A 13,771-nucleotide genomic window follows, 5' to 3' on the forward strand; every position below is an offset into this window, starting at 1 on the left:
GGCAATCCTACTGGGGAGGCACTTTTGCTGAGGCTGCTGGCTGGGCAGATCTTTGCTGAACTGTTTGCATATTGGAGATGCTGCACTTGGGCCTGGAGACAGGACATCTTAAGGGGAAAGGAGCAGATGGGGAGGGATTGGCCACTCCCACTTGCTTGCGGTCCTCTGTGATTGGTCTCTCCTGCCTTTCCTCTGCCAAACCAGAAAGTAGGCAGTAGTTGTTGTGAACACTTGAACCCAGCAGCGTGCAGGTGTCTTTGTCACCCTGGGTTGCTTGCTTAGCCACACGGTCTCTGGATAGTGGGGTATTTTTATCCTGGCTTCATCCTTCCCTCCCTCAGAAGAACTGAGGGTAGCAGACAGAGGTCTGCTCTCCGGTCTTGTCTTCACAATGGTACGGTGCAGTAGATCGCGCTGAGAGAGAGCAACTGGCCCAAGGTGACCCAGTGAGGACTGTGGCTGCTGAAGGAACAGAGCTCAGGATTCTCTGGTCCTCGTTAGATACTCAAACCACTGCCTCACGCTGGGTCCCGGCACTGACAGCTGGGTTTAAGCTTCATTGATCTGAAATATCTCCTTTGAACACAAACCCGGTGCAGAAGGGGTGTCTCTTTGGGGGTTGGGGGCAGTTATGAGACTCACGTTGGATGTGGAAGTTGCCGCCGGCTGCCTGAGCATTGCAACCACCAGTTCCCTCTGCCCCATGCCTCCAGGGGCATTCTTAAAGGATCCCCCAACTCCACCCCAAGCCCGGAGCTGAGCCATCTGAAGGGCTACAGGGCCTGCTTGCTGCCGAGGTGTTCCTGGCTCAGACGAGGACGGCTGGTTTAGCGGCAGGCTGAGAATAGCTTGAGCAGGAGCTGTGGGCTTGGGGGGGGGGAGGGAGAGTGGGGGATAGTTCCCAGCTGCTGTCATGATGCTAAATCCTGATATGAGGACTTTAGCCTGCCAGTGGCCAGGTTGTTTCTGATGTAAGAAATGTCGTCTTTAGTGTCCAAAAGCCTCGCGTTCCTTCCTGCGCCCCCTGGCACAGAGCCACGGTTGGCCTGTCTGGAGTGCCTCCTGTCCTTCTGGCTCAAGGTCTGCTGCAGGAGGGAGGCTCAGGGAGGGCCCAGTGGAGCATGATGACTGCCTCCCCCCCCCCCCCGCTGTGATTTTGCAGCTAAAATGTAGTTAGATGGGGGAGGAGGGATGGCATTCGTGAGCCAGGCTATCCGGGGCCTTCTTGCTTCAGACTAAGAAAGATGCCTGACCAGGTTCGATTCTGCGCTCCCCCACATGCTGCCAGCTGGGTGACCTTGGGCTCGCCACGGCACTGATAAAACTGTTCTGACCGGGCAGTGATATCAGGGCTCTCTCAGCCTCACCTTCCTCACAGGGTGTCTGTGGTGGGGAGAGGAAAGGGAAGGCGAATGTAAGCCGCTTTGAGCATCCTTCGGGTAGGGAAAAGCAGCATATAAGAACCAACTCTTCTTCTTCTTCTTCTTCTTTGTTCCCACCATTCATTTCTAGCCTGGGAGCTGCTGAGAGGGCCATGTAGGCTGCCCCACACTTTGGGCTCTGGGCTTTTAAGGGCCCTGTGCTTTTGCCTGGTTGTTACATTTCAATGATTTTTATGTTTGCACCATCTCTATCTTGCTTGTCTTGCCCAAGCAGACACAGTGTGAGACATGCTTTACACAAAGGATGATCCAAACTGGGCAGGGCTTGAGGATGAGCATGAGTCTTGCTCCAGAACCTGACCAACCCTCTGCTCAGCTCTCTGGCAAGGGCATACCTTAAACTGGGGATCAGGAGGCAGCAGAGGAACAGAAGGTGGAAAAGACCTGCAAACACTTCCTGTGCTAGGCCTGCTCTGGCTCAAGTTCCTGGTCCGGTCTGTTCTGCTGGGCCTTTTCCGCCCTGCGGGGTGTCCTGGCAGTTCCTCCCCCATCAGCTATTTTTAGCAGGCGAAGCCCGTGTTGTGTTTCTTTCCACAAGGGACAGAGCTATTGTTACAGGCTCTTGTGTGCTGCCCAAGGGGCTGAGTGACTGGGCAGCTGCAGGCGCAGCTGAGGAACCGGCTTTGTAGCTGAGCCACAGGGCCACCAGGGGACAGGGAAACATCCAGGAGATTTAGGGAAATATGGGCATGCTCTCCCCCCCCCAATTGCTCCCAGCCCCAGGGGACATTCCAGGCAAGGGCACGCACAAAGTCATCCCTTTCGCTGGGCCCGTGTGGCATGCTCAGCCATGCTTGACTTGCTTGCACCTCAATCTCTTGCAACAGGAGGAGCAGAGCCAGCCTGGGAAAGGCAGTCTGGTGGCAGAGGTCAAAGGCGACCTGGTAGGGGGGAAGAAATAAGAAGGGTTTTGCATAAGGCTGCCAACTTCCAGCTGGAGATCTCCTGGAATTGCAGCTGATCCCCATTCCTGGAAATGGCTGCTTTGGGAGATGGACTCTGTGCCATTATTTCCTGCCCTCCCCAGACTCCACCCCCAATTTCCAGGAATTTCTCAACCTGGACCTGGCAACCTTAGCTTTGCAGACTGATGGGGGAGCCTTAGTGTGGGGGCTGGAGAGCAGTGGGATGTGGGAGAGATGAGGCTGCCCAGTTGGATCTGCCAGGTGGGCTCAGGGTGGTGGTGGTGGGCTCTCTGCTGCCTGAGCCACTTCAGAGACAAGCTGGGGCTGGTTCTGTCAATATTTGCAGCATTGCAGGGAAATGGGAAGGGAAGAGCTCTGGGGGTCGCCTTAGGTGGGCTGGAAGCTAAGGGGGTGGCAAGAGCAGACACCTGGGCTGGAAGGCAGCAGCTTGGCCTAAGGCCTCTTCATTTCTTTCCTTGCGTTCCCACCTTATGTCTTTCACTTTGTCCACTTCCAGGGCTGAGATTTGGAATTTTTACCCAAACAAGTTCATCCAGCGGGATGACATGAAGCGCTTCCATATCCTAAACACTTTATTTAACCTGACAGGTATGTGCAAAAGGAATTAGTGGGGTGAGGCAGCTCCCCTTCCTAGGGGCCAAAGTCCCAGCACTCGGCACCTCACCAGTGGGGTGTTTGTGGGAGCACCCTGGGGCACTTGTGTGCTCAGTGACAGATGCCCTCCCTGCCCCTGGCACAGAGCCCCCTTCCCATGGCACTCCCTGCACTCTAGGTTCCGAAGGAAATGCCAGTCAAAGCACACAACGTGAGCTGGCAGAGATTTGAGTGCCCAGGGGGAATTTCATCACTGCTCATCAGGGGCAAACGGCTAGTTCAGAACTGGAGACAGCTGCAGTCAGGAAGGAAAGCATCAGGTTGGGGGGGGGAGTCTTCTCAGAAGGAACTCTTTATAATTTTTAAATAATTTTTCCTTCCTGTTGAAGGTGCCTAACATAATCAAATTGCTTAAGTGTTTACAACAAAACCAACAACAGTTCTGGCACGCTTCGTATCCCAAAGAAATAATTGTAATCTCATGCAGAAGTTACCTGCTTGCTTGGACCCCCTCAGAGGCTGTTCCCCAAAGGTGGCCCTGCTAAATGGAGGGCTTCTTCCCCACAATGGATTCAGTTCTCACTGTTAGCTTACCAGTGCTAACTGGAGGTTCCACCTTGTATGTATTTCCAGCCCGGTGAGCAAGCTTGTCTTCCCATTGCTGTCTCCCCTTTTCTCCCATCCCAGCTGAAATGCACCTTCATCTGAGAAGCCAATTTTAAACACCAGGGCTCAGAGCTAGAACACAGGAAAGAAAAGGAATGGAGAGGCTGCTCAGAAGCAGAGTGCATTTCTTTCAGTGGCACCCACCCTGACATCAATGAGGCTCTGCCTAGGCAGAACAAGAGCATGTTTGACTGCTCAGTAGCTGCAGTGGGAGGGGCATTCAGGTGGAGGTGGAAATGCAAAGTGGAGAGACCAATTTTTTTCCTGTGCCATTTTACTGACCTCAAACCAGGTCCCTTCCTGGTTACTATTTGCCCCTCTCAGGGATGAATTTCCAGGCAATCCCTCTCATCTAATTGGTCCTGAGTTGAAAGAGAAGGCATTTCAGGTCACTGAAGGTGGTGGGCAGGTGGGTGGGGGCACTTCTTGACCCTTTAATGCACAGCTCTAGGGAGCTGTTATCTGGATGTGCCCTCAGTGACCTCTTCTTCCTTGTCTCTCTGCAGAGACCTACCTCTTTGCCTGCCTGGTAGATTTCTTTACCAACTGCTCCCGATATGTGAAGTAAGTATGCTGAGTTTGCTGTGGGTTGGGCATCAGAGGTACACTGGGGCTAGAAACATGCCTTGATTCCTATAGAAATCCATTGTTTTCAAAATTTGATTGTGCTGGAAGAATATAAGAACTTTGCGTCCAGTCCATGGAAATTTGATTCAGCCATGCCTGGAATTTCAGGAGGCTCATGCATTTTCAGGAGTTTTTTCAGGATGCGAGGGGGGCATAAATTTACCTCTTTTTTTTGTAAATGAAAGCTTGAGTTCTGCAGAAGCCGAATTCGACAGCCATTTTTTCTGCCATTTGGTGGAATCCCAGCTTGGGTGCAGCTGGGCCAGGGCCTCTCCTCTCCCTGACCTGTTCCTGGTTTTATTCCAGCTGTGACACAGGCTACAAACACGGCAACCTTTTCATGTCTTTCCGGAGCATGTTCCAAGATGTCCGAGAAGCCATGGACCACATCCATCTCTCAGTGAGTGGGTAGATGCTGGGAAGGTGACTGGGGACCTTTAGGGTGGAGTTATGATAAGTGCTGACTACTTTGAGTCATGTCCTCATGTTTCAGTGCCCTAATCTTGAGTACTGAGTGTGATGTGAAAACGTGTGTGGTGAAACGCACCAAAGGTGTGATAGTTTGGGTGGGCAAGGATACAGCTAGACCCCTCCCTGCACCCTCTTGGAATTAATCCCAGCTTCTGGTCCCAGGAGCAGGGCACACTGGCAGAGTTCAATCAACCTTTTGCCCATCTGTAAAGATAAAAACAACTTTCAAGGCTTTTTATGATTCACAGAATTACAAAAATAAATCAATAAACCAAATAACATTTTAAAAACCCTTAATACTAAATAAATAACCCTTTTAATACTAAAAACATGAGCAGAAGCAGCAACAGAGTTTGGCTCGGTCAGTCGTTGCCTCAACAGCCGGAGAGAGCAGACTTTCCCTGGCACCTGAGAGCCAGTAGGGGATGTCAGCCGAGCATCTCTGGGAAGGGAGTTTTGAAAACTGGTGGGACTGGAGAAGCGAAGACAGGGGCATTGAGAGAGACTGTAGCAAAATGTCTGCCTGGCATGCTGGCAGTTCCAGGTTCCATTCCAGGCACCTTCAGTTAAATAGGTCAGGCAGCAGGTAGTATAAAAGACCTTTTCTTGAGACTGTGGAGAACCACTGCCAATCAGAGTGGACAGTAGTGGCCTTAATAAGCCAAGGGTCTGACTCAGTCTAAGGCAGCTGGATGTGTTCAGAGCAGGTTTTTAAATGCAGCTCGTAATGGACAGGCAACCCTTCAGGCATGATGGTCCCAGATAATTTATTTCCATTACGTTTTTCTCCCACCCTTCCTCCAGAAAGCTCAGGGTCGCATACGTGGTTTGTACCTCCAGCTTGGAAATGAGATTCTTTCCTCTTCCATCCCCTGAATTAACTACCCAATAAAGAGGTCTTGAGGTTGTGGTCCCTGGAGAGAGAGTGCCAGGAATTCCTTTATATAGGTCTGTGATGTGGCCTGCATTGGGAACATTGTCTGCTGCTCTGCTTGTCTCCAAAGGGATTTCCAAGGACTGCAGAGAGCATCAAATGATCAGGAGGTTGGAGCTCTTTTCCAATGAGGCTTTTTGAGGCATTTCAATTTAAGAAATAAACTATCTGGGGGGGGGGCTTGATAAGAGGGCATTTATTCATGAGCTGAATTTCTTTAAAATATTTTTACCCAAATCCTTCCCACCGAATAAAACATGCCCTAGTTGGGTAACAAAGCCAACGGAAGGAGTAAAATGATACAGGGTACGCAGTTAGTAAAATGCTAAATAAAGTATGATCCATTAAAAATACAGAAAAATGAAGCTGAAACAACTTCCTCCTCCTCCTTCAAAGGCCAGCTTAAACAAAATTGTTTTCAGTTGCCATCCAAAAGACTCAGAAAACCATTATTGGCATGCACAATCACAATCCAAGGAAACAAAATGGACTAGACAAGACCACGTTTCTGCACTAGCAAACTTAAGTAATTATTTGGAATGAAGGAGCGGGGCAGGCACTTCATGTCTTTAAAAAACTGTAGCCCTCTTTTCTTTCTACTGGGGTTTCAAAGCAGCTATCAACATTCTCCCCCTTTCCATTTTATCCTCATAATAACAACCCTGTGTGATAGGTTAGGCTGGGAGCATGTGACTGGCCTCAAGTCAGCTAGTCAGTGGAGATCTGTGAGAGTCCACTGCCCCACACTAGTAGTCCAAAATCTGCTGCCAGTTCAGCCACTGTTCATGAACTGAAACAAGAAATGCAGAGAGGAGGATTATCTCTCCCTTAATGCTGGGTCACTCTAGTGCCATGCATCTGGCAAAAATGATATTTTGCAAAGTGCAAAACATGGTAGTGACCCCAGCCTCAGCTGACTTTTCTTGGGGGACAAGAGACCTATCAGTGGCCAGTAGCCCTAGCTGCTGAATGACCCTCCAGGTTCAGCAGCAGTCTACTTCTGTCTCCCACCTGCAAGCTTCGGATGGACTACTGTGGGAGAGAGGGTGCCACACGGGATGGGGCCTGTCTGATTCAGTAGGACAGTTCTTGCCTGCCTGTGGTCATGTGCCTGTCAATTACTGCCTTGGAACTGAGTGCATGGCTGTCCTGTTGGGTGCCAGATGCAGTGTTTGATGGTGTCGTCAGGAGGGAGAGAATAGAACAGCCTTTGGTGGTGAAAGGGAAAGGTCCCTGATTTTGGAGAGAAACACTGATGGCCTTATTTGTTGCTCCCGTAGGGCTGCCTCAAGGAAAAGACGCTGGAGAACCTGGAGAAGTACGTGGTAAAAGATGTGAGTTACCCAGATCAAAAATTGGGGAGCTGCTTTGAAGCAGGATGGTCCCCCTGTGTGTCCCCTGCATCCCAGCTTCCTGAAGAAGGCCTTGACTCCTCTCCCTTCCCATTTGTGGCCCTGAGAGCAACATTCTTTCCTCAGAGCACTGTTTGTGTTGACCTTGGACAACATCCTCAGGAAGCCCTGAGGTCTTCTGCTCAGAGATAAAGGCTAGACACGTTTGACCATACTCGCCCCTTCTCTTTCTCTCCTTCCAGGACAACTAAGCTAATAGAGGTCTTAGAATTGGAGCCTGGTCTAGATTAGTGGTCTTTAGTCTATGGCTCGGGACCCTCCTGCAGATCACAGATTGGGACATAATTTCTGTAGAGCTGCCTTTTAAAAGAACCTGCTACACAGGGAGCGAGGATACCAACCCCATGTTGCTTGCTTCTCTCTATGCATGCTGAGAAGAGCAGCAAGACAGCAAGGTGAGGGTGTGCCATGGTGGATTCCTTTATGGCAGTCACCACTGGGTTGTCGGCTAGTAGGGTGCCCTCATAGTGTTCGGCTTGTGTTTTCTGTGCCCAACTCTTTGCCCTGCTGCGCACGGTCTTGGCCTTGTCTTCAGTGAGGTCACAACTTTGTCACCTTTGTCATGTGCTTGCAGTGGTCCCATATTTGTTAGGTCCTGGGGCTGGAAAGGTCAGCCATGGTCTAAGTGGGCCAAGGTGCAAAACTGAGCTCTTTCTTCCAGTGGTTATGTCTGTGTCGTTCCCTCCAACTGCAGGTACCACTGTGTTGTATTTTGATAGGTCATTGCCAAAAATGGCCAGGGTAACTCCTTTCCCAAGACTGCTACAAAGGGATGAGGGGAAGGCATCACCACAGGCTTCTGGCTCCTGAGCTTGGCCTCCGAAGCCAGGGCATCCCCTTGTGAAACCTCCTGAAGATGCCTCCAGAGGTGTCCCCCCTCTTTCTGAGACCATAGTTTACTCTGGTGGAAGGGTCATGACCAGCCCCAGCTCCTCGTTCTCATCCATCCCATTCTTTCACATAGCCTCGTGTTCCCCTCCTGCTGAGCCGCATGAAGGAAGTGGGGAAGGTGTTCCTTGCCACCAACAGTGACTACAACTATACGGACGTAAGTAGGTTGCTTCCCAGGGTGGGTGGGAGGGTGCGTATGCCTGCTGGCACCTGCATCAGTCTTGCCCCTCAGCAGGCAGGTTAACCATTTGAGTTAGATCTCTTAGGGAGGTCCTTCCCTTGGGTGGTTACCATGGGCACCCTCCCCTTGTCTGTGCTCCACACTCCCAACTTGAAAAACATTGTTAGGAAACTTCACAGTGGAGCAGCTCCCTTCTCTTTCCATGAAAGAAATGCACTACCGCCATGTGTATCACTTTCAGTATCTTGCCGATGAGCTTCACCTGTGCAGAAAGAGGCTGCAGGTGCACCCCTTCCCCACACTGGACTTCTCTCTTTGCAGGCAATAATGACCTACCTGTTTGACTTCAGTGAAGAGGGCATGGTGAGTCACAGCTTCACTCTGGGAAAGGTGCACGTGCTGGCCATGCAGGTGGTTGCTATCCTGAAGGCTGCACAGCAGGCAGATGAACACTTGGTGGGCAGATCAGCCCTTCAGAAATGTCTGGACATCACTAGAGGACCACAGTGTGGCAGCTTCAGGACCGAAGGGGCATCTGTGCTGGCAATAGCAAACTGGGCTGGCAGAACAGCCGGGTTGGAAGACATGTGCGGGCAGCATCCTCCTGCGTTCTTCCCAGAGATGGAGAAATCAGCCCTGCTGTGAGGACTGAGAGTCATGCAGTGAATGTGCTTCGGGGAGAGTGGGATTGCAGCAGTGCTGGCCAGGGTGGAAGTCCAGAGCTCCATCTTGGGGGGGGGGGGGGTGTCACAAAGTTGTGAGAGATGCCTTGAGGCAGAAGGGTAGTTCCAGGGGAATGTACCCAACTGAGTTTGCTGCTTCATCAAATCCTTTTCTGGCTTCCCTATTCTGTCCCTTCAGGAGGAACCCCAGCACCGTCCCTGGCGCTCCTACTTTGACCTGATTGTTGTCGACACACGCAAGCCACTCTTCTTTGCCGAGGGGACTGTCCTGAGACAGGTCAACACGGTAAGTGCTGCTCAGGCCCTACATGAGCAAGAATGGAGGAAAAGGAAGAGCAGAGGAAGCGCAATGGATTACTCCGACAGGCAGACTCCTGGCCAATAAAGCCAGGGGCAGACCAGTTGGGTGCACTGGGGAAACCCTTCTGAGTTTGGGAGGGCAGAACAAGGGGGCAGTGGAGACTCCTGCTGATGGCTGTGGCAAAACTGCTCTTTGATGAGTGCCAATCAAACGGCAAGCTCTGCCTGCCACTCAACTTGCCATTTTGAGTCCTATCTGTCCCCGACGTCCACTGATTACCTTAAGATCTTTGTGGTTGAGGGACACTGTGATGGAGAGCAGGCCAGAGTTAGGGGCAGTGAACAGGGGCCCCTGGTGGTGTCTGGACTCCTTGCTAGTGGCGGGACCGCCTTGGCTCACCTTGCTTGGCTGTGGAACTCCCAAGACTTTGGTCACTTTTCTCTTTGGAAGAGAGCATGGTGACTCCCACTGATTCCTCTTCTTGGGGAAAAAAATTAGCGGGAGGCTATAATGGGAGGTGGAACTGAGAAAGACATGCTCTGTGTGGAGCGCTGATTAAATGGATCTCATTGGATACCAGCTATGGTTCTTCCATTGCTAGCAAACAGCAGCTAAAACTCTGGGTGTTCACTCAAGAGGCCTTGTTCTTCCAGAAAGTAGAGCCAGCGTGGTGCAGCGGTTAAGAGCCATGGCTTCTAACCTGGCAAGCCGGGTTTGATTCTCTGCTCCTCCACAGGCAGCCAGCTGCGTGACCTTGGGCTCATCCCAGCCCTGATAGTGCTGTTCTCACAGAGCAGTCCTGTCAGGGTTCTCTCAGCCTCACCTACCTCACTGGGGGCCTGTTGTGAGGAGAGGAAGGGAAGGTGATTGTAAGCCACTTTGTGACTCCTTCTGGTAGAGGAATGCAGGGTATAAAAACCAACTCTGCTTTTCGATGCTGGAAAAGGCTCTTAAAGCAGGAAAGGGGACTGACTGATATCCTTTGGAAAGCTGTAGTGTTTTATTTATATTTAATTCCAAACATTCCCATTCCCAGCTTTCCATTTTTCAGCCTTCAAGGTGGTTCACAGCAACAATATAAGCTATCCATCTAAAAATCAGCAGGGTATGCCCAATATAAGCGAGTTAAAGAAAAAAGAAACGGGGTTCACCCTGCAATGTTTTGCTAAGTAGGCTTCATCATCACCTACGTGTTTTGCTAAGTAGGCTTCATCATGGAGAATCAGAACATGTACCTGATGTGGTTTTTAGTCTTCATTTTTAGCTTTCATTTGCTGGAGACAGTCCCAGCACCAGGTGCTTGTTCTGATTCCCCCCTGACTAAGCCTATATATATGTTTCCCTTTTTGTTTTGTGACAACGTAAGACCAAGGCAGCAACAAGGAACGGGAGAAATCCAGAGGAAGAGCACAATTGTTTGGCATGGTTACGAGGGATAATGATGTACAAATGGTTAAATCAGGGGTAGTCAAACTGTGGTCCTCCAGATGTCCATGGACTACAATTCCCAGGAGCTCCTGCCAGCATTCGCTGGCAGGGGCTCCTGGGAATTGTAGTCCATGGACATCTGGAGGGCCGCAGTTTGACTATCCCTGGGTTAAATGCTGGAGCTGGAAGGAGCCAGGCTGGAAAGGACAGGACAGTTTGACTGTCTGGGATGTTCCAAGCGAGTGATACTGCAGAGTGGCCCCCATGCCAGCAGGACGCTCCCCCTCTCCTTATTAAAATATTTATTGTGAGATGCTGGATGGAGGGATGGGAGAGCCCAGGCTGCCCCCCACTGCAAGCTCCAACAAGTGCCTAGAATTCACAACTGCTCTCTTTCTGCAGGACACAGGGAAGCTGCGGATTGGCACCTACACAGGACCCCTTCAACACTGTGCTGTTTACTCCGGAGGTAATGTTCTGGTGCCCTCTTTAATGCCTGTCCCCATTGGCCAATGCACCTGTCGTTCATGTTAGCAAGATCTGTGTCACCCCATTGCTGTGAGCCAACCAGGGACTTGATGGGAAGAGCGGAGGCCGAGCCCCACCAGATTTGATCTCAGCAAGCCTTGGCTGATAGTCTCTTGACTTCTCCACCATAGGCTCTTCAGACATGGTGTGTGACCTCTTGGGAGTGAAGGGCAAGGACATCCTCTACATTGGTGATCACATATTTGGAGACATCCTCAAATCCAAGAAGAGGCAGGGCTGGCGCACCTTCCTGGTGGTGCCCGAACTGGCCAAGGAGCTGCAAGTGTGGACAGAGAAAAGCGGTGAGGGCTAGAAACATTCCGGGGGGACGGGGACGGGCAGTCTCATCAGGGGAGACGTGGAGCCAGATGGTGAGGGGCCACAGAGGGCCAGAGCTCTCTACCTTGCAGGGAATGGAATGGGTGGAGGTTTCGTATCTCCTTCCCTAGGCAAGCCAATGGCTGCCATCGAAGACTCAGCCTTCTCTCTTCTGCTCACAGAACTCTTTGAAGAACTGCGGAGTCTGGACGTTTTCCTGGCTGAGCTTTACCAGTAAGTGGGACGTTGTCCAGAATATTAAGTACAACGATATAGGCTAGATATCAGGAAAATATTTTTCACAGTCAGAGTAGTTCAGCAGTGGAATAGGCTGCCTAAGGAGGTGGTGAGCTCCCCCTCACTGGCAGTCTTCAAGCAAAGGTTGGATACACACTTTTCTTGGATGCTTTAGGATGCTTAGGGCTGATCCTGCATTGAGTAGGGGGTTGGACTAGATGGCCTGTATGGCCCCTTCCAACTCTTTGATTCTACGATTCTATATGATGAAAAGTAGTATTTAAAACATTATTTTGAAAGTCCGTTTTCAGTTTGCCTCAAAAGAAACCATTTAATGCCAGTATTTCTGCTTTCAATTTGTTAGAATAAAACACACACATATTTTTCCCTGTTGTTTTTTTTCCTGCATGGACGATTTCCAGTCTAGATTTTAGGATCCGCAGGGAGACAGGCTGAGGCTCCTTTTTGCTAGCCTTTGCCTCCCAAGCTGGGCTTCCCCATGGAAAAGGGGACCCATCCAAAGAGCAGCAGGTTCCTTCCCTTCATAGACTGCCTGGAGGAAGGACTTGCTTCCTCTCCGCTGGGGATAAGGGCGCCAGCCCAGCAAAGCCTGGGGCGAGGGATGAAGAACTGCTGAGGGTATTCAGCACTCACCTGGGGCTCTTGTTTCTCCCCAGGCACTTGGACAGTGGGAGCAGTGAACGTCCAGACATCAGCTCCATCAAGAAGCGCATACAGGTAGGGCCCTGCATGTTATTAGAGCTCGGAAATACGTTCTCATGAATATGATGGGATTCTCTTGCTGCTTGATCTTGCCGACTGGAGATGCCAGGGAATGGGCCTGCTGGATGCAAAGCAGTTGCTCTGCCACTGAGCCACAGCCCCTGTGCGGTCCTCTACACACCACTAGGTCTCACTGCCTTAGCATCTATATCAGGGCAATATGTGTGAGAGGACCCCCGTGTGACTGGCATATAGGGAATTCGTTTATTTTACTTATTTATAATTAAATGTATATATTCAATTTGCACTGCACATCCCACAAGCAGAAAGGTATCGCCGCTTGCTGTGAAATCTCTGCTGAGCTCAGAGTCCATAGAACTCCTCTGGCCTGAAAACACCCACCAGCAGGGTATGATCAAAAATAGCTGCCTTCCGCACTGAATGAGCTCCAAACAAGGGACAGGCTGAGCACCTCTAGCCCTCAGGGCAGGTTTCCCATTGCAGGCCGACCAAATTGTCTTCACACTCCCTGTTGCAGAAAGTCACTCACGAAATGGACATGTGCTACGGGAAGATGGGCAGCCTGTTCCGCTGCGGATCCCGCCAGACCCTGTTCGCCAACCAGCTGATGCGCTACGCTGACCTCTACGCCGCCTCCTTCATTAACTTCCTGTATTACCCTTTCAGCTACCTCTTCCGAGCACCACCCACCCTGGTAAGTTGGGGCAGATTTAAGGCAGGGTGCAATGGTGGAAGGATTCTAGATGGATGTGTCAGAACTGTGTTCAAATGTGGCAAAGGGCAGGGCCCTGTTGGTGTTGTGGACAAATTGTCAGAAGGTCTGGCTTCTCCCTTGGAAGACTCCTCTCTTCTCCCCAACTAGGGCTAGAGGCAGAGGCCTATTGCTGCACAGGCTTTTGGGGGCTGCTACTGCAAGTATGGAGTGGGGGAGCAATCCCACCAGTGATGCGCCCACTGACATCCTTGTGCCTAATCCTTTCCCTCATCAGATGCCCCATGAATCCACTGTGGAGCACACACGCATAGAGTTTGGTGAGTCGGCCTTGATACCAGGGCACCGGATGCATCCGCTTGGCTTCTGCAAGCAGGTGAGTAGATGGTGTCCAAAGTCTTGCATCCTTCAACCCTCTTCACACTTTGCCACCATGCTCCTTTTCTTCCCAAAGGCTTCTCACTGATCTTCACTCCCCATCTAGTTAGAATGGGCTCCAGGCCTTGTGGAAGGCCTTCTAATGATATCTGAAGGACCACCTCTCCCCCGTGTCCCCATGCCTACCAAGTGCAGCCTTCTGGTTGCCACTTTCTAGTTGCCTGCTTGGCCTCCCAGTAGACCCTGTTTCTTCTCTTATCATGGCCTCCTCCTTGCAGCATGGCCTTCTGGATGGAGA

The 13,771-nt window shown here is 51.0% G+C and overlaps 1 protein-coding gene across 2 annotated transcripts in view; it reads left to right on the plus strand.

Moving 5' to 3' along the window:
* The window catches only part of NT5DC4 (5'-nucleotidase domain containing 4), a 31,054-nt gene that overhangs the window by 13,836 nt on the left and 3,447 nt on the right, over positions 1–13,771 (plus strand). For both annotated transcript variants that reach the window (XM_077306976.1, XM_077306975.1), the window contains exons 5-17: positions 2,865–2,956; positions 4,135–4,192; positions 4,562–4,655; positions 6,941–6,994; positions 8,037–8,120; positions 8,466–8,507; positions 9,006–9,113; positions 10,959–11,025; positions 11,216–11,386; positions 11,585–11,636; positions 12,317–12,377; positions 12,901–13,077; positions 13,373–13,471. In XM_077306976.1, coding sequence (XP_077163091.1) covers positions 2,865–2,956; positions 4,135–4,192; positions 4,562–4,655; positions 6,941–6,994; positions 8,037–8,120; positions 8,466–8,507; positions 9,006–9,113; positions 10,959–11,025; positions 11,216–11,386; positions 11,585–11,636; positions 12,317–12,377; positions 12,901–13,077; positions 13,373–13,471 — 1,159 coding nt within the window. The remainder of the gene's footprint in view (positions 1–2,864; positions 2,957–4,134; positions 4,193–4,561; positions 4,656–6,940; positions 6,995–8,036; positions 8,121–8,465; positions 8,508–9,005; positions 9,114–10,958; positions 11,026–11,215; positions 11,387–11,584; positions 11,637–12,316; positions 12,378–12,900; positions 13,078–13,372; positions 13,472–13,771) is intronic.

This window comes from Paroedura picta, chromosome 12 (assembly GCF_049243985.1).
Source record: "Paroedura picta isolate Pp20150507F chromosome 12, Ppicta_v3.0, whole genome shotgun sequence".
Lineage (NCBI taxonomy): Eukaryota > Metazoa > Chordata > Lepidosauria > Squamata > Gekkonidae > Paroedura > Paroedura picta.